This window comes from Salmo trutta, chromosome 4, assembly GCF_901001165.1.
Source record: "Salmo trutta chromosome 4, fSalTru1.1, whole genome shotgun sequence".
Taxonomy (NCBI): domain Eukaryota; kingdom Metazoa; phylum Chordata; class Actinopteri; order Salmoniformes; family Salmonidae; genus Salmo; species Salmo trutta.
Window position 1 is genome coordinate 13,170,226 of NC_042960.1, and position 26,542 is coordinate 13,196,767.

General features: G+C 41.1%; 2 protein-coding genes across 2 annotated transcripts in view; both read left to right on the top strand.

The window, feature by feature from the left end:
* Positions 1-26,542, top strand: part of LOC115191218 (zinc finger protein 528-like) — a 73,299-nt gene that overhangs the window by 16,845 nt on the left and 29,912 nt on the right. The window lies entirely within an intron of this gene.
* On the top strand, positions 15,591-17,864 carry LOC115191377 (uncharacterized). The gene is made up of 3 exons (XM_029749255.1): positions 15,591-16,059; positions 16,428-16,558; positions 16,736-17,864. The coding sequence occupies exons 1-3, from the start codon at positions 15,819-15,821 to the stop codon at positions 16,994-16,996; spliced, it is 633 nt and encodes a 210-aa protein (XP_029605115.1). The 5' UTR covers positions 15,591-15,818; the 3' UTR covers positions 16,997-17,864.

Below are 26,542 nucleotides of genomic sequence, written 5' to 3' on the forward strand. Positions count from 1 at the left end.
ATCCGAAAAGCTATTTTAAAATCGGACATATCGAGTGCATAGAGGAGTAATGTATCTATAATTCTTAAAATAATTGTTATGCTTTTTGTGAACGTTTATCGTGAGTAATTTAGTAAATTGTTAGTAAATTCCCCGGAAGTTTGCGGGGGGTATGCTTTTTCTTAACGTCACATGCTAATGTAAAAAGCTGGTTTTTGATATAAATATGAACTTGATTGAACAAAACATGCATGTATTGTATAACATAATGTCCTAGGTGTGTCATCTGATGAATATCATCAAAGGTTAGTGCTGCATTTAGCTGTCTTCTGGGTTTTTGTGACATTATATGCTAGCTTGAAAAATGGGTGTCTGATTATTTCTGGCTGGGTACTCTGCTGACATAATCTAATGTTTTGCTTTCGTTGTAAAGCCTTTTTGAAATCGGACAGTGTGGTTAGATTAACGAGAGTCTTGTCTTTAAATAGCTGTAAAATAGTCATATGTTTGAGAAATTGAAGTAATAGCATTTCAAAGGTTTTGAAATTCGCGCCACAGGATTACACTGGCTGTTACGTAGGTGGGACGAATTCGTCCCGCCGGTCCCATAGAGGTTAAATTGAGAGAAGACAACCTCCTGCGTTTACATCTTGCAATCTTGATGTAATGTATCACTAGCCACTTTAACTTTTTAGTGACGGGGCAGTATTCGGAAATTTGGATGAATGACGTGCCCAAATTAAACTGCCTACGACTCGGGCTCAGAACGTAGGATATGCATATTATTAGTAGATTTGGATAGAAAACACTGACGTTTCTAAAACTGTTTGAATGATGTCTGTGAGTATAACAGAACTCATATGGCAGGCAAAAACCTGAGAAAAAATCCAACCAGGAAGTGGTTTGTAGTTTTTCAAGACTGGGCCTATTCAGTATACAGTGACTTAGGGTTAATTTTGCACTTCCTAGGGCTTCCACTAGATGTCAACAGTCTTTAGAAAGTTGTTTGAGGCTTCTATGGTGAACAGAGAGCGAACAAAGGAAGTTGGAAGTTGTTGACTCAGGAAAGGACATGAGTTCATTGGGGCATGTTCATGTGAGGGGTAGCTGTGTTCCATTACATTTTTCAAGACATTGGAATCGCCCGGTTGAAATATTATTGAAGTTTTATGTTAAAAAGGCCCTAAAGATTGATGCTAAACATCGTTTGACATGTTTCTACGAACGTAAATATAACTTTTTTTGACTTTTCGTTGTGAAATTTTTGTCGCGCTTCCTACATTTGGAGTAGCTTACTGAACGCGCTAACAAAGAGGACATAAATGATGGACTTTAACGAACAAAACAACATTTATTGTGGACCTGGGAACCCTAGGAGTGCATTCTGATGAAGATCAGCAAAGGTAAGTGAATATTTATAATGCTATTTATGATTTTAGATGACTCCAAAATGGCGGGTATCTGTATTGCCTGCTGTTGTTTTCTGAGCGCAGTACTCAGATTATTGCAAAGTGTGCTTTCCCCGTGAAGCTTCTTTGAAATCTGTCACAGCGTTTGCATTAAGGAGATGGAGGCAAAACATTTCTGAACATTACACGCCAATGTAAAATGGTTTTTTTGGATATAAATATGAACTTTATCTAGCAAAACATACATGTATTGTGTAACATGAAGTCCTATGAGTGCCATCTGATGAAGATCATCAAAGGTTAGTGATTCATTTTAGCTGTACTTCTGTTTTTTGTGACGCCTGTCCTTGCTTGGAAAATGGCTGTGTGGCTTTTATTTTTTAGGCACTGTCCTAACATAATCTAATGTTTTGCTTTCGCCGTACAGCCTTTTTGAAATCGGACAATGTGGTTCGATTAAGGAGAAGTGTATCTTTAAAATGGTGTAAAACAGTAGTATGTTTGAGAAATTTGAATTGAGATTTTTGCTGTTTTGAATTTGCCGCCCTGCTATTTCACTGGCTGTGTCCCGCAGGTGGGACGGTAGCATCCCACATAGCCCAGAGAGGCTACACAATGCCGCTTTGTTTTCATACCCTACATTACTCATCTCATATGTATATACTGTACCCTATACCATCTACTGCATCTTGCCTATGCCATTCGGCCATCACTCATTTATATGTTTTTATGTACATATTCGTATTCATTCCTTTACACTTGTGTGTATAAGGTGGTTGTTGTGGAATTGTTAGGTTATTACTTGTTAGATATTACTGCACGGTCGGAACTAAAAGCACAAGCATTTCGCTACACTTGCATTAACACCTGCTAACCATGTGTATGTGACAAATCTGACATGCATGATATAAGATTTCGCAATCTAAAAGTCGTAGTCCTATTAGCTTCCAGTGGAGTGACAGCATTGCAATAAAGCCGCTAAGTCATACTGGCCGAATTATTGCCTGCTTGAATGGCAATAGCTCAGATAAATATGAAAAGACGCAGGGAATGGAAAGAATATCGCTCAGAGATGCACACAAACAATATAACATTCAAAATGGGTGAATCATGACTTTAATTAATGTTACCAGGCAGGCCAAAACTCCATCCCACCAAAACAGGCTGAACATTTCAGGCGGTCTTTTCAAACAGCTCTTACACTGAAAGGGATTATCATAATTTTCACAATTTTACAGTACCATTCCAACCTCAGTGTGGAAATACAGTACCAGTCAAAAGTTTGGACACCTACTCATTCAAGGGTTTTTCTTTATTTTGACTATTTTCTACATTGTGGAATAATAGTGAAGACAAACTATGAAATAACACATGGAATCAAGTAGTAACCAAAACAAAGTGTTAAACAAATAAAAAAATATATTTTAGATTCTTCAAAGTAGCCACTCTTTGCCTTTGACAGCTTTCCACACTCTTGGCATTCTCTCAACCAGCTTCATTAAGAATTATTTTTAAACAGTCTTGGAGTTCCCACATATGCTGAGCACTTGTTGGCTGCTTTTCCTTCACTCTGTGGTACAACTCATGTCAAACCATCTCATTGGGGTTGAGGTCAGGTGATTGTGGAGGCCAGGTCATCTGATGCAGCACTTCATCACTCTCCTTCTTGGTCAAATAGCCCTTACGCAGCCCGGGGGTGTGTTTTGGGTCATGGTCCTATTGAAAAACAAATGATAGTCCCACTAAGCACAAACCAGATGGGATGGCAGAATGCTGTGGTAGCCATGCTGGTTAAAAACCTGTTGGGACTAGGGGGCAGTATTTGCACGGCCGGATAAAAAACGTACCCGATTTAATCTGGTTACTACTCCTGCCCAGTAACTAGAATATGCATATAATTAGTAGATTTGGATAGAAAACACTCTAAAGTTTCTAAAACTGTTTTGAATGGTGTCTGCGAGTATAACAGAACTCATATGTCAGGCCAAAACCTGAGAAGATTCCATGCAGGAAGTGGAAATCTGATTTGTGGAATCACCTTCAACACTTTGCCTATGAAACACACCGTGAGTTAGGATTCATTTAGCACTTCCTAAGGCTTCCACTAGATGTCAACAGTCTTTACAAAGTGGTTTGAGTCTTCTCCGGTAGAAACTGACCGAAAGAGAGGCCTGGAAAGTTGGTCATAGGGGGAGGGCCATTACTACTATGACGCGGGCGCCTATGGGTACCCCTTCGTTCCGAAACGTTTAGTAAGACAATGCAATCGTCCGCCTTGAATATTATTGAAGCTCTGATTGAAAAAGGCCCTAAAGATTTATGTTATACAACGTTTGACATGCTTGAACGAACGTAAATATAGTTTTTTGCACATTCGTGACGACAAGTCCAGCGCGCCTCATACATTATGAGTAGCCTTCGGAATGCGCTAACAAGAAGGAGCTATTGGGACATCAATTATTAACTTTTTCGAACAAAACTACATTTGTTGTGGACCTGGGATTCCTGGAAGTGCCTTCTGATGAAGATAATCAAAGGTAAGGGAATATTTACAATAGTATATTTGATTTTAGATGGTTCCAAGATGGCGCTAACCTGTATCGCCTAGCCTATTTTTCTGAGCATAGCACCTCGTTTATTGCAAAGTGTGATTTCCCAGTAAAGTTATTTTTAAATCTGGCAATGCGGTTGCATTCACGAGATGTTAATCTATAATTCTTTGAATGACAATATTACATTTTAACAATGTTTTCGAATAGTAATTTTGTAAATTGTGGTGCTGATTCACCGGAAGCATTTGAGGGAAAATATTTTCTGAACGTCACGCGCCGATGTAAAATTCTGTTTTTATATATAAATATGAACTTTATCGAACAAAAAAATGCATGTATTGTGTAGCATGATGTCCTAGGAGTGTAATCTGATGAAGATTGTCAAAGGTTAGTGCTGCATTTAGCTGTGTTTTGGGTATTTGTGATGCATGCTAGTTGCTTTGAAAATGGCAGTGTGATTATTTTGGGCTGGGTACTCTCCTAACAATCTAATGTTTTGCTTTAGCTGTAAAGCCTTTTTGAAATCGGACAACGTGGTTCGATTCAGGAGAGGTGTATCTATAAAATGGTGTAAAATAGTCATATGTTTGAGAAATTGAAGTTATAGCATTTATGAAGTATTTGTATTTCGCGCGACGCGATTCCACTGGCTGTTGACTAGGGTGGGACGCAAGCGTCCCAGGTTCCCAGACAGGTTAAGTGTGCCTTATTCTAAATAAAACACAGACTGTGTCACCAGCAAAGCACCATCACACCACCTCCTCCATGCTTTACGGTGGGAACTACACATGCGGAGATCATCCATTCACCTACTCTGCGTCTCACAAAGACATGGTGGTTGGAACCAAAAATCTCAAATTTGGAATCGTCAGATCAAAAGGACAGATTTCCACCGGTCTAATGTCCATTGCTTGTGTTTCTTGGCCCAAGCAAGTCTCTTCTTCTTATTGGTGTCCTTTAGTAGTGGTTTCTTTGCAGCAATCTGACCATGAAGGCCTGATTCACACAGTCTCCTCTGAACAGTTGATGTTGAGATGTGTCTCTTGAACGCTGTGAAGAATTTATTTTTTCTGCAATTTCTGAGGCTGGTAACTGTAATGAACTTATCCTCTGCGGGACTTATCTTCTGAGGTGACTCTGCGTCTTCCTTTCCTGTGGCAGTCCTCATGAGAGACAGTTTCATCATAGCACTTGATGATTTATGGCGACTGGCCTTGAAGAAACATTCAAAGTTCTTGAAATTTTCCAGATTGACTGACCTTCATGTCTTTAAAGTAATGATGGACTGTTGTTTATCTTTGCTTATTTGAGCTGTTCTTGCATAATACGGACTTGGTCTTTTACCAAATAGGGCTATCTTCTGTATACAACCCCTACCTTCTCACAACACAACTGATTGGCTCAAACACATTAAGAAGGAAAGAAATTCAAAAAATTTACTTTTGACAAGGCACAACTTAATTTAAATGCATCCAGGTGACTACCTCATGAAGCTGGTTGAGAGAATGCCAATGCCAAGAGTGTGCAAAGCTGTCAAGGAAAAGGGTGGGTACTTTGAAGAATCTCAAATATATTTTGATTTGAACCCTTTTTTTGGTTACTACATGATTCCATGTGTGTTATTTCATAGTCTTCACTATTAAATAGTAAAAATAAAGAAAAACCTTGAATGAGTAGGTGTGTCCAAATTTTGACTGGTACTGTGTGTGTGTGTGTATATATATACATATACACATATATATATATATATATATATAACAAATATATATTATTTTTGACTTCACTGGGCCTTTAAGCAGGACATTCATACAAGGCTTAAAATCAAATTATGATCCAAAATTTTTTTTATATTTGTGTATTCTGAAAACTCCCAAGTGTACACTAATCAAATTGCATGCATCACCCCTGTGTGGCAATGTTTGCAAACACAGAAAGAGGTCTATACCACATTAGTTAACCTAACCACCTCTTTTCCCCAATCACGCTCTCAGTTGAAGGAAATCTCATTGGAGGCCACAGGAGCTTTGTGAAGCCAGCAGGACACAATACATGGAGAGATGACCAACCAATTACAGTTGATGAGGGGAGTGGAACCTCAACCCAGCACGTTATCGTGATAGAGGTCAGGGCTCTCCAACCTTGTTCCTGGGTGGCTACAGTCCTGTAGGTTTTCACTCCAACCCTAATCTAGCACCTCGGATTCTAATAATTAGCTGGTTGATAAGCTGAATCAGGTTACTTAGAATTGGGGTTGGCGTGAACCTACAGAAGGGTATCTCCAAGGACAAGGTTGGAGAGCCCTGGCTTTGTTTAGTGTTGCATTACAGTTACTTTGTAAATGAAATGTGGCCCATTCATTTCAGAAAGGCCCCCTCAGCTATTCACATGTACATCTGCCATAGGGGAGCTTGTGAGACTTCCCTAAGACATTGTTATCCAATTCTACTCATGTACCGATAATAACCTCCTCTCTTCTTGTCAGTCTGCAGAGGCTGCAGGTCCTGGGGTGAAGCTAGAGAGGTCTGAAGGAGATGAGGACCCACGGCACAGGAAAGATATCCAGACTGGAGTCGAGGACCCTACCACCGCCCCAGTGCAGCCCAGGACCTGACGCAGCATCACGGAGGTCCGTGGAACACTGAACACCATCCGCAACTCACAGTCTCTTAATTACAGGGCCTGACCACATATCAGACCCAGGTCTGGGGAGACTGGGCTGTCCTCCTGCTCCCGGCTCAGACTATTTACCGGAATTTCACCAGAGGCCTGTTCATTCCCGTGTGGATGGAGACACGTTAGATACTGGTGGTGATGATCCTGCTTGTTCTTACACTACAGAGGACCCCAACATGCCCTTGGGTTTAGAGACACAGACAGATCTGTCTATAAGGGACTGGAACAAGTACAGTAGTAGTGTATACTCGGAAGTGTACTTAGATAAGAAAGGGGAGGGGCTGGTCATAGATGAAGTGACTGTGAAATTGGAGGGTGATGTTCCTCCCACATGGAATGCAGATCACCTAAGAGAAGGCCACTCTCAGGGCAGAGATTTCTTAGACTACAGGGAAAGCTTAGAAACAAATTCAAATGTTGCGACCCACTCCCCTTTGCACAACCCTGTGTCCATGTCGATGGGGTCTTCTGATTCACACGGCCATGTCCTTTTCGATCAGGTATTGAACTCAAACAGGGATAAAACCCAGGCTTGGGGGGGGGGGAGCAACATCAGGCAATAGTAAAGAGAAACGGTTCCTCTGCATGTTCTGTAACAAAGGCTTCAGCTGCCCCCAGAAGGTGGAGATCCACCAGAGGGTCCACACAGGAGAGACATCATTCAGCTGCACCCAGTGCCACATGCGCTTCACCGAGGCTGGCACGCTGAAGCGGCACCAGAGGGTCCACACAGGGGAGAAACCCTACAGCTGCACCCAGTGTGAGAAGAGGTTCTCCCGCCAGGACAAACTGAAGAGGCACCTGAAGGTCCACACGGGAGAGAGGCCGTTCGCCTGTACGCAATGCGGGAAGAGGTTTTCAGAGGGGAGCTACCTCAGAATACATCAGGAAAAAACCCATTCCACTCTATAACATAAAGTAGCCATGCCATTTGATAGCTTCTGACGTTTAGATCAAAGCCGCATTAAAGGTAGACTTTCAATTACAGCAACAGCTAAGAGCATTGGAAGTGCAAGGCCCAGACATTGGAATATACACTGAGGGTACAAAAGATTAGGAACACATGACATGGACTGACCAGGTGAAAGCTATGGTCCCTTATTGATGTCAGCTGTTAAATCTACTTCAATTAGTGTTGATGAAGGGGAGGAGACGGGTTAAAGAAGGATTGTTAAGCCTTGAGACAATTGAGACATGGATTGTGTATGTGTGCTATTCATTGGGTGAATGGGCAACACAAAATATTGAAGTGCCTTTGAACACTGAATGCAAATGACATCCAGCCAACTTGACACAACTGTGGGAAGCCTTCGAGTCAGCATGGGCCAGCATCCTTGTGGAATGCTTTTGACACCTTGTAGAGTCCATGTCCTGACAAATTGAGGCTGTTCTGAGGGTAAAAGGGGGTGCAACTCAATATTAGGAAGTTCAAATCAAATTGTGTTTGTCACATGCGCCAAATACAACAGGTGTAGACCTTACAGTGAAATGCTTACTTACAAGCCCTTAACACTTATTTTTCTTAACTGCATTGTTGGTTAAGTAAACATTTTTAAATAACAAATAATTAAAGAGCAGTAGTAAAATAACAGTAGCGAGGCTGTTACTAACCAGTGCAGGGGCACAGGTTAGTCGAGGTAATATGTACATGTAGGTAGAGGTAAAGTGACTATGCATAGATATCTAAACAGAGAGTAGCAACAGTGCAAAAAAGGAGGTGGGGGGACAATGCAAATAGACTGGGTAGGCATTTGATTAGCTGTTCAGGAGTCTTATGGCTTGGGGATAGAAACTGTTACGCATTTTGGACCTAGACTTGGTGCTCGAGAACAGGTGTACCTAATGTTTTGTACACTCACTGTATAAGACATGTATAAGCCTAATGCATCTTTCATTACTTACATTGAACTACTTAATTTTTCCCCACAATATTATTTTAATGTGAAAATGAATGCAATTCATCAGGTTCATGCAGCTCTGTGTGGTTTTCATAATGGTGTATTTAAAACTTGTTTGTTTAATAAACACAAAATGGGACTTTTTAGTCGGACTTTTGTTGAGATTCTCTTTCAGATACATCACATCTGATCTCACTTTATTCTGTGTAAACCCTACAGCGCTTTCTAACCAATATACACTTACTAAATATACCTACCCATTACCACACACTAACAAACGCCTACTGTACACGTAAACATAATTTAGTTAGGTTTGACTTAACCACATCATCAAATTTATGTCCACCATAATGGGTTTAACAACAATGAAGTCGTTCTGTAACTACAGTATAGGACTCGTATAGTGGGGATAGGTAAACACGCGTACTTGCGAACATAAGCAACCATTTACATTTCTCTGCCTCAAAATGCGTATCAGCCAATTAAAACCGTTGATTTACTTGCACGTGACAAAACGCTGAATTGTAGCTGAGGTGCATTCAGTTCGCTTGAACGTTGAACGGTTTGTACTGAACGACACGTTACCCAAAAATGTTATTGTACTTTATTTAACAGACTGTTTGGTGGGTGTGGCTTGAAGCAATGAGTGACTTATTTAACGGGCAGTGGCCATGCTGACGGCGTTCCACAACCCAACCCCGTTTTTTAACTGGTCGTTCAGTACAGCATCGTTTCCGTTCAACTGTACGTTCCAGAATGTAAAAACGTAGTGAATGCAGCCCTGGTCAAATCAGATAGCATGGCACACGTTAGCTCTATGCTTATCTCACCAGGTGGCAGTGATTATATCCTGTAACAAATTCTTCATAAGATCTATAAAGATCTTATACTTTAAATCCCCCAACCAATATTATTTCTTAAAATAGGTCAACCTTGGCCACTCAAGGGATATTATAAACCTACAAATTCATGGTTTGCTTTTGTTCCGTTGGTCTGTAACAAAATGTTCTGTGCCAATATTGCATTGATGCATCCTGACTAGGCTACTAGCTACTACTAACAGACATTTTCAAATATGCCAAAATCCCACGTTTTTGTTTCAGTTTCACACACATCCTTGTGCTTTCATGGAAAAATTGAAATAAGGTCCTTACATATGCGTTTATCATCATAAGAAAAAAAACAAGAGCCTTATGGATTTGTCCAGTAGCAGTCATATAGGCTACCATTATCACCATCACTTCTAGGCAGCACACACTTTTAAAGCGATTGACTCTAAATCAATAGTGCACTTTAACCATGAGTCCCCCTCACATCAAGCTTTTTTGTTAGGAAAAAACTTCACCGCTGGTCCTTCATGCTCAATTCAAAACGCATGTGACGAAGTGGATGACTATAATAACGCATAGCCTATAAAATGTTATAGGCCTTCATAGGAATATAGCCTACTAATGATAGCCTACACTAATGTGTCCTAACCAGCTAAGCTCCACTAGGCTTTAACCTCACCGGCCTGGAAGCCGGCTACATATGGAATAGGACCTAGGTAGTTAATGGGGTTCATCATAAATTGAGGTGTACCATGCAAAGTCCCATATGCATTAATAGGTTACAGCATAAGCAGGACACTATCTGATGGGAATTAATGTAGGTTATAGCTCTACTGTTGATTGGGCTAGTTTCTCCAACTCATCCAACCTGAACAGCCATCAGAGGGTCTACACAGACGAGAAACCCTACAGCTGTACCCAGTGTCAAATTCGCTTCACTCAGGCTGGTCACCTGAAGATGCACCTGAAGGTCCACACAGGAGAAAGACCGTTCGCCTGTATGTACGGCATGAAGAGGTTCTCAGAGAGGAGCTACCTCATGATACACCAGCAGAAAAAACATTCCACTCGATAGCTTCTGACGTTTAGATCACACCCTGCAGAAAAGAAACTGGAATTGTCATTGTTGTCAACAAAAAAGATACACAAATGCATTTGGAATAACGAGAGTACAAATTTCAGTGTTGAATATTCCTGGGTAGAATATTTCATCCAGAAATTGTGTGATATACAGTATAAACCATTTATAAGCCTAAAAAGTCTGTTACATATTGTGTTTGTACTGTGTAGCCTATATAATGTTCACACATGCCTGTCTCCTTACTTCCATTCAACTACAAAAACAAATTCCCAAGAAACTTTTAATGACAAAATGAATACAGTTTATTAACTTCATGCAGATTTCTTGTTGAGACATTTGTACAGTTGAAGTCGGAAGTTTACATACACTTAGGTTGGAGTCATTGAAAAATGAATTTTAACCACTCCACAAATTTCTTGTTAACAAACTATAGTTTTGGCAAGTCAGTTAGGACATCTACTTTGTGCATGACAAGTCATTTTTCCAACAATTGTCTACAGACAGATTATTTCACTTATAATTCACTGTATCACAATTCCAGCGGGTCAGAAGTTTACATACACTAAGTGGACTGTGCCTTTAAACAGCTTGGAAAATTCCAGAAAATGATGTCATGGCTTTAGAAGATTCTGATAGGCTAATTGACATAATTTGAGTCAATTGGAGGTGTACCTGTGGATGTATTTCAAGGCCTACCTTCAAACTCAGTGCCTCTTTGCTTGGCATCATGGGAAAACCAAAAGAAATCAGCCAAGACCTCAGAAGAAAAATTGTAGACCTCCACAAGTGTGGTTCATCCTTGGGAGCAATTTCCAAATGCCTGAAGGTACCACATTCATCTGTACAAACAATAGTACGCAAGTATAAACACCATGGGACTACACAGCCGTCATACCGCTTAGGAAGGAGACGCGTTCTGTCTCCTAGAGATGAACGTACTTTGGTGCGAAAAGTGCAAATCAATCCCAGAACTACAGCAAAGGACTTTGTGAAGATGCTGGAGGAAACAGGTGCAAAAGTATCTATATCCACAGTAAAACAAGTCCAATATCGACATAACCCGAAAGGCTGCTCAGCAAGGAAGAAGCCACTGCTCCGAAACCGTCATAAAAAAGCCAGACTATGGTTTGCAACTGCACATGGGGACAAAGATCGTACTTTTTTGAGAAATTGTCCTCTGGTCTGATGAAACAAAAATAGAACTGTTTGGCCATAATGACCATTGTTATGTTTGGAGGAAAAAGGGGGAGGCTTGCAAGCAGAAGAATACCATCCCAACCGTGAAGCACGGGGGTGGCAGCATCATGTTGTGGGGGTGCTTTGCTGCAGGAGGGTCTGGTGCACTTCACAAAATAGATGGCTTCATGAGGAATGATGTGGATATATATGTGGCTATATTGAAGCAACATCTCAAGACATCAGTCAGGAAGTTAAAGCTTGGTTGCAAATGGGTCTTCCAAATTGACAATGACCCCAAGCATAGTTCCAAAGTTGTGGCAAAATGGCTTAAGGACAACAAAGTCAAGGTATTGGAGTGGCCATCACAAAGCCCTGACCTCAATCCCATATAAAATATGTGGGCAGAACTGAAAAAGCGTGTGCGAGCAAGGAGGCCTACAAACCTGACTCAGTTACACCAGCTCGGTCAGGAGGAATGGGCCAAAATTCACCCAACTTATTGTGGGAAGCTTGTGGAAGGCTACCCGAAACGTTTGAACCAAGTTAAACAATTTAAAGACAATGCTACCAAATACTAATTGAGTGTATTTAATCTTCTGACCCACTGGGAATGTGATGAAAGAAATAAACGTTGAAATAAATCACTACTATTATTCTGACATTTCACATTCTTAAAATAAAGTGGTGATCCTAACTGACCTAAAACAGGGAATTTTTACTAGGATTAAATGTCAGGAATTGTGAAAAACTGAGTTTAAATGTATTTGGCTAAGGTGTAAGTTAACTTTGACTTCAGCTGTTCATCACATCTGATCTCACCCTATCTCACCCTATTCTGCATACACACGAGTGCTTTATAACCAATATACACTTACTAAATATACCTACACATACCCATACACTAACCTACTATACACGTCAAAATAGTTTAGTCAGGTTTGTCAGCATCAAACAGGACAAAGTTGTCCCTTTCCATCAGTTAAGCATTTTACAGACACCATCACCACCTTATCATCAATTCTGCCTCATACTCATTCTTTCCTCACTTCACCTCATCCAGTCATCAAAAGTCATTATCAGACAAGTCAGTTTGTCAAATGTCTGCCCTGCTAGAGCTGCCCCGGTCAACTGTAAGTGCTGTTAATGTGAAGTGGAAACATCTAGGAGCAACAACCGCTCAGCCACGAAGTGGTAAGTAACACAAGCTCACAGAACGGGACCACAGAGTACTGAAGTGCGTAGCACGTATTTTCTTTTTGCCTGTTCTCGGTTGCAACACTCACTACCGTGTTCCAAACTGGCTCTGGAAGCAACGTCAGCACAAGAACTGTTCGTCGGGAGCTTCATGAAATGGGTTTCCATGGCCGAGCAGCCGCACACAAGCCTTAGATCACCATGCGCATGCGTCGGCAGGAGGGGTGTAAAGCTAGCCGCCATTGGACTCTGGAGCCGTGGAAACACGTTCTCTGGAGTGATAAATCACCCTTCACCATCTGGCAGTCTAACGGACGAATCTGAGTTTGGTGACCGTTGTTGTGTATGTAGCTGCATTTCAGATAGGCCAACCTTTTTGTATGTCGCAGTAGTATAGGACCAATACCGTGTGTAGCCTACTAAAACAAGTAGGCAAACATACACGCTTATCATTCATTTCAATTACACAGTCATTGTGTGACAGGCTACTGTAAAAGTGATGTCAAAACTATGAAAACGACACTTTTTCGCCCCCACACTGCTCTCTTGCTATAGCATGTGTGTGTTGCTGTCGGAATGGGCATTTATTCTTATTCGCTGCAGATTCAAATGATTTACTGTCATGTAGGACATTTCGCATCAGCTATGACTATAGAGTATGCACTTAGTTTGATTTAGTTAGCTTTTCTGAAACGCTCTCATACAGAAAATATTGCGCACCTGGAGAAGTGGCGGCTTGGTTACGCTCATTGCATAGTGTCACATCCGACAAATGTAGCCTATAGTTAAGCAATAAAGCACGAGGGGGTACAGAGTGCCTGGATACAGCCATTAGCCATGGTATATCGGCCATATACCACAAACCCGAGGTGCCTTATTGCTATTATAAACTGGTTACTAAAGTAATTATTGCAGTAAAAATAAATGTTTTGTCATACCCATGGTATATAATTGAAGCTTAATCTATGAAGACTAAGAATCTTTGATAAGCTATTGGTGCTCAACCTGTCGAGCTGATATGTGTGTGTTGGTGGGCGCATATGTGTAGGCCTATGGCAGCTACAGCTGCATTTCGGATACACACATTTTAGTAGTGGGGCGCATGTCTTTGTGTTATTATATAAAGCGACGGTTGTGACTGCGTAAGGCTACGTTTAGTTACATTTGAACAGTAGTAGGACCAATCTACCTTGTGTTATTAGGGCTCTGAAGCAATACCAGTTGTACCCCCATCCCCCCATGGATTTAATATGCCCCCCTCAGGCATGTCATCCTGCTTCCAGTTCAGTTAAATCAAAAACATGAAGTGCCTGCAGCACTCCAGGACAAGGGTTGCCTTCATTGGGTCTTCAGTAGTTGCCATAAAGTCATAAACCCTGCCTATTTCTTCCATTTATCTGATTAAAATGTGATTTTAAACCAAACTTGACCTAGCTCTCACACTCTAGGCAGTATTCTGCCTTCTCCCTACAGTTTTTAGCCATTAGCTTCGCCCACAACTGGCTCATGTGAACTACAATCCAGACGCTGTGTTTTAACTTTTAGAAACATGAATAATATTTCGAAACATATGGCCCTTATCTTTCATCAGCGAGAAAGAATCCTTAAAAAAAAAAAGCTACACTTACTGTAGCAGTTTGGCACAGTTCCATACAGCTATGGGTGCCTCCATCAGACCAAACTACACTTCCGAGTTAGATTACACACAGGTGTTGAGGATGCGAGATTGCTAATTAGCACAGGTGGTCGCTGTAACATGGATATATGGCCGTGTGGGAACCCTAACACTATGCCTAACTTTAAATTAAACCCAAAAAGCTCATTTTAGTTTTCATGAATTTTAACGATATTGCCATTTTTGTCTTTGTGGCTGTGCCAACTAGTGGACGCCAGTTGCCTACCCCTGACATATACTGAACAAAAATTAAAGGCAGCATGTAAAGTGTTGGTCCCATGTTTCATGAGCGGAAATAAAAGATCCCAGAAATGTTCCATATTGCCTAAAAGCTTATTTCTCTCAAACATTGTGTACATTCCTGTTGGTGAACATTTTTCCTTTGTCAAGATAATCCATCCACCTGACAGGTGGGGCATATCAGGAAGCTGATTAAACAGCATGATAATTACACAGGTGCACCTTGTGTCGGGGACAATGAAAGGCCACTCTACAATGAGCAGTTTTGTCACATAACAATGCCACAGATGTCTCAAGTTGAGGGGGCTAATTGGCATGCTGATTGCATGAATGTCCACCAGAGCTGTTGCCAGAGAATCCAATGTTAAATTCTCTACCATAACCCTCCTCCATCATTTTAAAGAATCTGGCAGTATGTCCAACCTGACAAAAAAAAAACGCAGACCACACGTAACCACGCCAGCCTCGGACCTCCACATCTGGCTTCTTCACCTGTGGAATAGTCTGAGACCAGCCACTTGCACAGCTGATGAAACGTTTGAGTATTTCTGTCTGTAATAAAACCCTTTAGTGGGGAAAAACGTATTCGGATTGGCTGGGCCTGGCTCCACAGTGGTTGGCCTGGCTACCAAGTAGGCCCTAGGCCCTGCCCAGTCATGTGAAATCCATAGATTAGGGCCAAATCAAATTTTTTCAATTGACTGATTTCCTTATTTGAACTGTAACTTGCATGTTGCGTTTATATTTTTGTTCCGTGTGTGTATATATATATATATATATATATATATATATATATATATATATATATATATATATATTCCTAGTCCATGACTCCTCCGACCTGTGAATGGCAGCAAGGAACACGCAACATAGCGTCAAGTCTTCCCGGAAACTCACACTAAGAAAAGACGTAAACGGAAGTGAACTGTGACCACATTAGCGTTTTTGTTAATCAAACATTTATAAACAACCTGAAACTCAAAATATGAGTCTTTAACTGCACAGCATCACGTACTTACCCCACATAGTGTTTAATTCGCGTTGCAGACAGGACTTAGTTGATAGATGTTATCTCTATAACGCCAGCTTGTTAAACATATATAACTGTATGGTTTATCACGCTCAAATAGCCTCCATCATGGAGGTACTAGCGAATGCAGCCGTGGCAGAAATATGTAAAGTCGTAGACGACGATTATGCAGTGTTTCGTTTGCAAATAACTCAAAGCCAGAAAGAAAACAGAGGATTGCGGAGGAAAATATTGGAAATGAAGGTGGCACGGGAGCGCGTCCCTGTCAGTCGTCCCAATAGTTTCAAGCTATTCGACCGATACAGAGGAATGGCAAGAGGTACATTTTGCAGAGGTTGCGCGGCCTGTCGACCCATTCCTCTCTACATGTGATGTGTTACCAAGAATTGGGTCTTGCTCAGATTTTGGATTGTATGCAATAATTCCTCTGATTTATTTAGCTATCTTGCGCAAATACACTATCATATTCTAACCAGATTTAAGATTTTCTGCATTTCCTATTTTGTCAATAAAAACAATGTGATTCATGGAACATAATACATTGATCAATAAATAGTATATCAATAAGTTATGAAGTGTTACCTTACATCCTTGCCAATTGCAGACAGTGACAATAGTGTACAATATACCGTTGAGCATTGGCAGTACCTAACCTAACCACCACTTTTCCCCCAATCACTCTCTCAGGTGAAGGACGTCTCACTGGAGGCAACAGGAGCTTTGTGAAGCCGGTGGGACACAACACATGGAGAGATGGTCAACAAATCACTGTTGATGAGGGGAGTGAAACCTCAACCCAGCACATTATCATGATAGAGGTCAGTGTAATAGTGTTGCGTAAAAAAAATAAAGTTACTTTGTAAATCGATGTGGCCTGGTTATCTCAGAAAGGTGGCTCCCCTCATCTATTCACTTGCTTAAATGTACATCCTCATTTATCTGCCATAGGGGAGCTAGTGAGACTTCCCTTCAACATTGTTATCTTCTTGTGTCAGGCTGCAGGTCCTGGGGTCAAGCAGGAGAGGTCTGAAGGAGAGGAGGACCTACGGCACAGAAGAGACATCCAGACTGGAGAGTCTGGAGCACCCCCTGTAGCCACGGAGGACCCCACTACCACCCCAGCGCAGCCAAGGGCCCGACGCAGCATCACGGAGGTCAGTCGCCAATACTCGAGCCGCCAAGCCATAGACTGTTCTCTCTGCTTCAGCATGGCAAGCGGTACCGGTGCATCAAGTCTGACACCAATAGGCTCCTGAACAATTTCGTTCCCCAAGGCATAAGTCTGCTAAATAGCTAACAAAATGGCTACATGGACTGAGTTCACCCTTGTATTTTATTTTTGCACTGTCTCTATGCACACTCACAGGGCCCTGCACACTCCAACACACAAAAACACTCAATTCATAATTTCCCCACACACACATAATATGCACATACCTTTATACTGACTCTACACACGCACACCTACTTGCATACAATCATCATATATGCTGCTGCTACTCTGATTATCATATATCCTGATTACTTGTCACCTTACCCCTATACATGTCTCCCTCTGTCACTCCAGTATCATTGCAAATTGTAGCATGGTACTGGAACTGCCTGAATGTGTATATAATATGCTTATTTACTTTTTCCTTATGTTATTTTTAACATTACATTGTTATTGATTACTGCATTGCTGGGTTTATAGCTTGCAAGAAAGGCATTTCACTGTACTTGTGCAGTTGACATTAACCTGAAACAAGAAGAGGCACCAGTGGGTCCACACAGGAGAGAGGCCGTTCACTTGTACACACTGCAGGAAGAGGTTCTCAGTGAGGAGCTACCTCAGGATACACCAGCAGAAAAAACATTCCACTCTTTAAAATATAAAGTTACCGTTCCACACGAATTGCTTCTGACGTTTAGATTAAACATGACAAAGATTCATTTTCATTGTTGACAGCAGAGAAGATCCCACAGATAGTGTGATATGAGCCTAAAAAGTCTGTTTCATATTGTGTTTGTGCTGTGTAGGCTATATAATGTTCACACATTTTCCCAAGACACTTAATGAGGAAATGAATGCTGATTTATACATATGGTGCATTATGTTTAATAAACACAAAATAGGACTTTTCATTCTAAGACTTTCTTTGACTCTAGACCCACACACTAACAAACACCTACTGTACACGTCAAAATAGTTTGTCTTTTGATGACTTTTGTCTTATCATAGCTGACACATATACCCACAACATCATATTTATGTCCACCATGATGGGTTTAAAAACAAATGTCATTCTGTAACTACAGTATAGGACTCAAACATAGTGGGGATGGGTAAACACTCCATGCTGTAAGTGTTTATTATCTGAGTGTATGCCTGTAATCTGTCTCACCTGTCTCTTCCAGGAGGAGGAGGGTTCAGATGTGCTGCTGATATGTGAGGAGGGTCTGGGGAACCCAGAGGGGACCATGGTCATGGAGGACAACCAGACTACACCACCGCCTGAACCCACAGAGGAACCAGCTGAGCAGCACAGGACCAAACATAGTCTCACTGAGGTGAGCCCTCTGTGAACTACTGTCTGAATGGTATTAGGTCAGGGCCCGTATCCACAAAGCTTTTCAGAGTAGGAGTGCTGATCTAGGATCAGTGTTGCCTTTTAGATCATAATGAATAAGTCTATTAGACAGGTGGAGACCTGGTCCTCAATCAGCACTTCTACTCTGAGACTCTTTGTGGATGCGGGACCAGGTCTTGATTAAGTGTGGGGACCATGCTTTTCAATGATCAAACCATTAAAGATTGTCAAGTAATCAAATCAACTAACATGTTTACATAGTACTTATAGCAATCCCTCATTGCCCAATCAGAAGATGCTCCATAGCAGGGTGCTCATATCACATTTCTTGATTCGACATCCTCTCACTCTGTATCTCTTACAGTCAGTAGACATGGAGGATGGGAAGTCTGATCTGCTGCTGGTCAAAGAGGAGACGATAGAATACGGTCTAGAGAGCACTGACCTGCTGAGTGGACTAAAGATGGGGGAGCAAGGTAAGGGAGAAATACATTTAGCCTACATACAGTAATAGATCTTCAATGGGAATAGTGATGCACCTGGCTATTATTTTCTCTTCATTCATAAAATTAAATCAATACAATGTATGTTCACATACTAAAATGCACATTTATAATGTATGAACTTGACCAGGTAACTAACTCATGCCATGTTTGTAAAGTCTATTTTGTAACCTCTTCCTGCAGGTGGTTGGCTGGACGCTAACAAATACTGGGTGGCTGTGTTGGATTCTCTGACCCTGACTGGTGCAGCTAAGGGCTCGCAGGACGATATCACTGAGCAGGCCAGGACCAGAGGTGACATAGTGGAGGTCAGTGGATGGGACAGCATCCTCAACTCTGGGCTAGGGAACAACACTGTTAACCACAACCAGAAACAGACAGTCGAACACAAAACAACCAAACTTAGTCTCCCAGACAACAGACTGGCTGAGACCAGGATGAAGTGTAGATTTAGTCTGCGGGGACGGGGAGGTGTCGGTTTGTGGCTGGAGAGAACAGACAGACTCGGCTAGCGATGCTCCATCCTGCTTCTATAGTTGTGATTCAGAGACTGATGGTGCCTCAGGTAACCCCCTAACAGGTGCTGCCTTCAGCCTGCCTTCTATAGGATCTATCAACTGGAACATGGACCCTGCGGCAGCACAGACACTGGCCGTGTCCGAATACCCATAATACCATCCGATATACTGTACTTAAACTGCGTAGTATGTACTCATTTTCACACTTTTTATGATGTAATGTCTGGTAAAATGTATGCATTATTCCATGGCTGTTGCGCACTACTTTGCTACGGCTTCGCAAATATAACTGGCTAGCTAGGTGAAATATGAAGTTTGTATTTATTAGGGATCCCCATTAGCTGCTGCCAAGGCAGCAACTACCCTTCCTGGGGTCCAAACACACCAAAGCACCCACAAAACAACAGATAAAACTGAACTGTTTGTACTGAATGAGCTAAAGATAAAACAGTACATCATATAACATCCCTACACCAGCACATATCCACAACACACCATACAACAGTATCATAATGTGTGCGTATGCATGTGTCTGTACCTTGTGTGTCTCTTCACAGTCCCTGTTGTTCCATTAGGTGTATTTCTACCTGCTTTTTAAATCTGATTATTCTGCTTGTATCAGTTACCTGATGTGGAATAGAGTTCCATGTAGTCATGGCTCTATTTAGTACTGTGCGTCTCCCATAGTCTGTTTTGGACTTGGGGACTGTGAAGAGACCTCTGGTGGCATGTCTTGTGGGGTATGCTTGGGTGTCCGAGCTGTTTGCTAGTAGTTTAAACAGACCGCTCCGGACATTCAGCTTGTCAACACCTTACAATAACAAGTAATAAGGAAATCAATCTCTTCCACTTTGAGCCATGAGAGATTGACATGCATGTCATTGTTAGCTCTCTGTGTACTTTTAAAGGCCAGCTGTGCTGCCCTGTTCTGAGCCAACTGCAATTTTCCAAGGTCCTTCTGTGACCACACTACTGAACAGTAGTCTAGGTGTGACAAAACTAGGGCCTGTAGGACAGGCCTTGTTGACAGTGCTGTTAAGAAGGTAGCGCAGCGCTTTATTATGGAGAGACCTCTCCCCATCTTATCTACTGTTGCATCAATATGTTTTGACCATGACAGTTTACAATCCAGGGTTACTCCAAGCAGTTTAGTCACCTCAACTTGCTCAATTTCCACATTATTCATTACGAGACGTAGTTGAGGTTTAAGTGAGGGATTTGTCCCAAATACAACGCTTTTAGTTTTGGAAATATTTAGGACTAACTTATTACTTGCTACCCATTACGAAGCTAACTGCAGCTCTTTGTTAAGTATTTCAATCGCTGAAGTTGTCAATCAACAACAACAAGCTTATTGGGTATCCAGTTAACTTCAAGTCCTACAAGCAGAACATAATTGTCACAGAAAAATGTCTTATAATACATATCGAACTGTAAGCAAAGAAATGTGATTCAACATGTAAAAATACATTTGAATGTATTATTGTCCACCAGCAATAGTAACTTTTCATGGTCAATTTTTCGCTCTCAATTTGTCAATTACACTCTCTAAAGTCTTGGCATCTTTTGGATTTCAGTCTAATGGGGCCGGGCTTAACCTCTATGGGACCGGCGGGACGAATTCGTCCCACCTACGTAGCAGCCAGTTGAATCCTGTGGCGCGATTTTTAAAACGTTTGAAATACTATTACTTCAATTTCTCAAACATATGACTATTTTACAGCTATTTAAAGACAAGACTCTCGTTAATCTAACCACACTGTCCGATTTCAAAAAGGCTTTACAACGAAAGCAAAACATTAGATTATGTCAGGAGAGTGCCCAGCCAGAAATAATCAGACACCCATTTTTCAAGCTAGCATATAATGTCACAAAAACCCAAACCACAGCTAAATGCAGCACTAACCTTTTATGATCTTCATCAGATGACACACCTAGGACATTATGTTATACAATACATGCATGTCTGTTCAATCAAGTTCATATTTATATCAAAAACCAGCTTTTTACATTAGCATGTGACGTTCAGAAAAAGCATACCCCCCGCAAACTTCCGGGGAATTTACTAACAATTTGCTAAATTACTCACGATAAACGTTCACAAAAAGCATAACAATAATTTTAAGAATTATAGATACATTACTCCTCTATGCACTCGATATGTCCGATTTTAAAATAGCTTTTCGGATGAAGCACATTTTGCAATATTCTAAGTACATAGCCCAGCCATCACGGGCTAGCTATTTAGACACCCACCCAGTTTAGCCTTCACCAAAATCACATTTCCTATAAGATAAATGGTCTTACCTTTCCTGTTCTTCGTCAGAATGCACTCCCAGGACTTCTACTTCAATAACAAATGTAGGTTAGGTCCCAAATAATCCATCGTTATATCCAAACAGCGGCGTTTTGTTCGTGCGTTCTAGACACTATCAGAATGGTAAATCACGGTCGTGCGCATGGCGCAGAATGTGACAAAAAATGTCTAAATATTCCATTACCGTACTTCGAAGCTGTCAACCGCTGTTTAAAATCAATTTTTATGCAATTTATCTCGTAGAAAAGCGATAATATTCCGACCGGGAATCTGCAATTAGCTAAACAGCCGAAGGAAAATACTGCACGGGGTCGAATCGCGGACGCGCCTAATTCGATTGTCCTCTGATGGGACACTTGGAAAAGGGGATTCTGTGTTTCAGCCTGAGGCTGCCTCGTCATCGTTCAGGTTTTTCCCGGGTTCTGAGAGCCTATTGGAGCCCTAGGAATTGTCACGTTACAGCTAAGATCCTGACTCTTCAATAAACAGAAGCAAGAACAACAACACCTTGTCAGACAGGGTACTTCCTGCATGAAACCTTCTCAGGTTTCTGCCTGCCATAGGAGTTCTGTTATACTCACAGACACCATTCAAACAGTTTTAGAAACTTTAGGGTGTTTTCTATCCAAACCTGAACAATAATATGCATATTCTAGCTTCTGAGTTGGTGTAGGAGGCAGTTAAAAATGGGCACATTTTTTCCAAAATTCTCAATACTGCCCCCTAGCCCGTAGAGGTTAAAGGCAGGTGCATGGAGTGATAGACGAACTCACACATTCCTGCCCTGGGCCAGTCCAGTGTTGTGATTGGCTATTATGCAGCCTGCAACCCATAGTGTGATTGCTTGAGCTGTTCAGGTGGGTGGGTCGTGATTGACCTGAACCGTTTGGAAGAGAGGGTGGAGGGGGTCGGCGATGATCTTTTCTGCACGCTTCCTTGCCCTGGAGTCATGCGAAACCTCAATGGAGTGCAGGTGGCAGCCAATAACCCTCTCAGCAGACCGGCCAGTGATCAAGGAGGTTGAGGATGGACTCGATGATGGTCGTTTAGAACTGAATCAGTACACACAGCATTCAAAGGAGGACTGAAGAAAAAACGATGCCATGCATTCACCAAACATTGCACTGAGAAACAGATTTGATGTATAGTTTCCAATCAGACAATTACTATCAATTACAGAATATTGAATGATTTCAATTTGGCATTCAAAGTTTTGACTACAGTCTAATTTCATCAGCAAGCCAGAGCCATCTGTGGAAAAAGCATATGTAGAACAAAGATAAGTGCAAACGGATAATAAAATGTATCATTCAACATAAGATTCCACCTAAAACAATGACATGACCTCTGTCCCAATTAATCTCTGCTCAACGCCTGTCACGAGAATTTTCAATCCCAATGACGATAAATCATTTAAGGTTTGACCAATTCCCTGCTGAGGTTGTAAGTCTCGGGTTCAAAATAAGAATTAGACAAAGTCTCAGATACTGCAAAAGGTTCGTTGTTCTTTATTCAGAGAGCTCTGAAGTCAAAAATGAGAACAGTCTTTATAACACACACACAACTCAATTATTTTCAATAGATGGGCTTTTCTTTTAGGTGGGCTGTATCTTTTTCCACAGTTCACATTCCTAGTTTATCACTTTTCTACCAGCCTGGCAGTTTCTAGCCGTTCCTCTCCTCCCTAGATTAGAGGGGCCTTGGAAGGGCCCTCTTTCCTGTTGTCAGTTTTCAGAGTTATAACCAGGTCATGTGTAGTTCAGTTGTCCTTTGTTTTCTCAACTATACATTTCTCACCCTTAACTTGTCTCACACACACATTATTGGATTATAGTCTTATAATTCTAATACATTTCACACCGTTAACTTCTTTGGGCTAGGGGGCAGTATTTTCACATCCGGATAAAAAACGTACCCGATTTAATCTGGTTAAGACTCCTGCCCAGTAACTAGAATATGCATATAATTATTGGCTTTGGATAGAAAACACCCTAAAGTTTCTAAAACTGTTTGAATGGTGTCTGTGAGTATAACAGAACTCCTATGGCAGGCAAAAACCTGAGAAGATTTCATGCAGGAAGTGGCCTGTCTGACAAGGTGTTGTTGTTCTTGCTTCTGTTTATTGAAGAGTCAGGATCTTAGCTGTAACGTGACACTTCCTACGGCTCCAATAGGCTGTCAGAGCCCGGGAAAAACCTGAACGATGACGAGGCAGCCTCAGGCTGAAACACATTATCGCCTTTTCCAAGTGGCCCATCAGAGGACAATGGAATTAGGCGCGTGCCCGATTCGACCCCGTGCAGTATTTTCCTTCGGCTGTTTATCTAATTGCATATTCCCGGTCGGAATATTATCGCTTTTTTACGAGAATAATGGCATAAAAATTGATTTTAAACAGCGGTTGACATGCTTCGAAGTACGGTAATGAAATATTTAGAAATCTTTGGTCACGAAATGCGCCGTGCGCACGACCGTTATTTACCATTGGGATAGTGTCTAGAACGCACGAACAAAACGTCACTGATGGAACATAACTATGGATTATTTGGGACCTAACCTACATTTGTTATTGAAGTAGAAGTCCTGGGAGTGCATTCTGACGAAGAACAGGAAAGGTAAGACCATTTTTCTTATAGTAAATGTGATTTTGGTGAAGGCTAAACTTGCCGGGTGTCTAAATAGCTAGCCCTGTGATGCCGGGCTATCTACTCAGAATATTGCAAAATGTGCTTCATCCGAAAAGCTATTTTAAAATCGGACATATCGAGTGCATAGAGGAGTAATGTATCTATAATTCTTAAAATAATTGTTATGCTTTTTGTGAACATTTATCGTGAGTAATTTAGTAAATTGTTAGTAAATTCCCCGGAAGTTTGCGGGGGGTATGCTTTTTCTGAACGTCACATGCTAATGTAAAAAGCTGGTTTTTGATATAAATATGAACTTGATTGAACAAAACATGCATGTATTGTATAACATAATGTCCTAGGTGTGTCATCTGATGAAGATCATAAAAGGTTAGTGCTGCATTTAGCTGTCTTCTGGGTTTTTGTGACATTATATGCTAGCTTGAAAAATGGGTGTCTGATTATTTCTGGCTGTGTACTCTGCTGACATAATCTAATGTTTTGCTTTCGTTGAAAAGCCTTTTTGAAATCGGACAGTGTGGTTAGATTAACGAGAGTTTGTCTTTAAATAGCTGTAAAATAGTCATATGTTTGAGAAATTGAAGTAATAGCATTTCAAAGGTTTTGAAAATCGCGCCACAGGATTCAACTGGCTGTTACGTAGGTGGGACGAATTCGTCCCGCCGGTCCTATAGAGGTTAAATACGTTTCAGGGTGGAATTCTTTAGTCATTACTTTAACCTGTTATGGCTAGGGGGCAGTATTTTCACGGCTGGATAAAAAACGTACCCGATTTAATCTGATTATTAGTCCTGCCCAGAAACTGGAATATGCATATAATTATTAGCTTTGGAGAGAAAACACTCCAAAGTTTCTGAAACTGTTTGAATGGTGTCTGTGAGTATAACAGAACTCCTATGGCAGGCAAAAACCTGAGATGCTTCTGTTCAGGAAGTACCCTGTCTGAACATTTCTTGCCCTTCTTTATTATCTCTATCGTTTACAAAGGATCTCTGCTCTTACGTGACAATTCACACGTCTCCAATGAGGTCTCATAGCCCGGGAAAAACAGGAATGACGTAATTCAAAGCCCTGGCTGAAGCACAGGAAGGCAAAAGCTAAGTGGTCACTCAATGGTCTAAGCCTTAGGCGCGTGACACGCCCCGCCCCCGGCTTTCGGTTTTTTCCTCAGTTTACAGACAGGCAGATTCCCGGTCGGAATATTATCGCTTCTCTACGAGATAAATTGCATAAATATTGGTTTTAAACAGCGGTTGACATGCTTCGAAGTACGGTAATGGAATATTTAGAAATTTTTTGTCATATTTTGCGTCATGCTCGTGGCCGAGATTTAGCGTTGGGATAGTGTCTAGAACGCACGAACAAAACGTCGCTGTTTGGATATAACGATGGATTATTTGGGACCAAACCTACATTTGTTATTGAAGTAGAAGTCCTGGCAGTGTATTCTGATGAAGAACAAGCAAGGTAAGAACATTTTTCTTATAGGAAATGTGATTTTGGTGAAGGCTAAACTTGCAGGGTGTCTAAATAGCTAGCCCTGTAACGCCGGGCTATGTACTTACATTATTGCAAAATGTGCTTCATCCGAAAAGCTATTTTAAAATCGGACATATCGAGTGCATAGAGGAGTTCTGTATCTATAATTCTTAAAATAATTGTTATGCTTTTTGTGAACGTTTATCGTGAGTAATTTAGTAAAATCACCGGAAGTGTTCGGTGGGAATGCTAGTTCTGAACGTCACATGCTAATGTAAAAAGCTGTTTTTTGATATAAATATGAACTTGATTGAACAGACATGCATGTATTGTATAACACAATGTCCTAGGTGTGTCATCTGATGAAGATCATCAAAGGTTAGTGCTGCATTTAGATATGGTTTGGGTTTATGTGACATGATATGCTAGCTTGAAAAATGGCTGTGTGATTATTTCTGGCTGGGTACTCTGCTGACATAATCTAATGTTTTGCTTTCGCTGTAAAGCCTTTTTGAAATCGGACAGTTTGGTTAGATAAAGGAGAGTCTTGTCTTTAAATAGCTGTAAAATAGTCATATGTTTGAAAAGTGTAAGTTTTCGGATTTAGAGGAGTTTGAATTTCGCGCCCCGCCCATCATTGGATATTGGAGCAATCGTTCCGCTAGCGGAACGTGTAGATGTAAGAGGTTAAACAAATTTCTTTATCAATCCAACCTTTGACTAAATATTACACACTGATACTTCAACCTTTATTGGAATTATAAATG